The sequence below is a fragment of the Alexandromys fortis genome, unplaced genomic scaffold (assembly GCF_014885135.2).
Source record: "Alexandromys fortis isolate MF-2015 unplaced genomic scaffold, M_Fortis_MF-2015_v1.1 scaffold_440, whole genome shotgun sequence".
Taxonomy (NCBI): domain Eukaryota; kingdom Metazoa; phylum Chordata; class Mammalia; order Rodentia; family Cricetidae; genus Alexandromys; species Alexandromys fortis.
In genome coordinates this window covers 109,144-109,980 of record NW_026068344.1, presented here as the reverse complement: position 1 = coordinate 109,980, position 837 = coordinate 109,144, and the positions used below count along the sequence as shown (strand labels likewise).

At 42.5% G+C, this 837-nt stretch overlaps 1 gene segment (V, D, J or C); it reads right to left on the bottom strand.

The window, feature by feature from the left end:
• On the bottom strand, positions 1-509 carry LOC126495312 (immunoglobulin kappa variable 1D-13-like). The segment is given in 2 exon segments: positions 1-323; positions 432-509. Coding segments are annotated over 2 exon segments (372 nt in total).
• Between the last annotated feature and the right edge of the window lie 328 nt (positions 510-837).

The window sequence follows — 837 nt, the reverse complement described above, 5'->3', positions numbered from 1 at the left end:
TTATGTCATGGCTTGTACCACTGTGGGAGGGGTATTTCTACCTTGTAGACAGTAATAGGTTGCAACATCTTCTGGCTGCAGGCCATCTATTTTGAGAGAATAATCTGTTCTAGATCCACTGCCACTGAACCTTGATGGGACTTCATCTGCCAACCTGCTTGCATCATAGATCAGGACCTTGGGAGATTTCCCAGGTTTGTGCTGATACCATGCTAAACTACTGTAAATGTTTTCGCTGGCCTGGCATGTGATGGTGACATTGTCTCCCAGAGATGCAGACAAGGAACCTGGAGACTGGGTGATCTGGGTTTCACATCTGACACCTGAGGATGGAAAATGGGAAACAAATTTCCACATAATTAATTACATTAATGGAACTTTCCTTGAGACCAGGCGTGATCAACCATATTAAACTATATACATTTCCTTACCTGTAAACCAGAGCAGTAGCAACCACAGGAGATGAGTGAGTGACCTCATGTCTGTGCTGTGACCTGTGTGAGGCTGACTCCAACACAGGGTTTGAACAGTCTATGAAGAAGTAGTCAGGAGAGTGAGCTGTTTTCTGGGCACATGCAAATCAGCAATGGCTCAATACAGTCACAGGATTGGCCAAGTGATTAATTTTAGGCCTGTGGTCCTCTCAAGTCAAAGATGCAGCCTATGTTTATTTGTAAGGAATGTGCTCCCCTTTGGACAACAAAGAAGAGCACTAGTCTATGAACTGCACTTTCCTTGATTCCTGTTATGAGTAATGTTTCCCCTATTTATATGAACTGTCAGACATGGTACAATTCTAGAAATTATATAAATCTTTATAGGATCCTCTTATAAGTA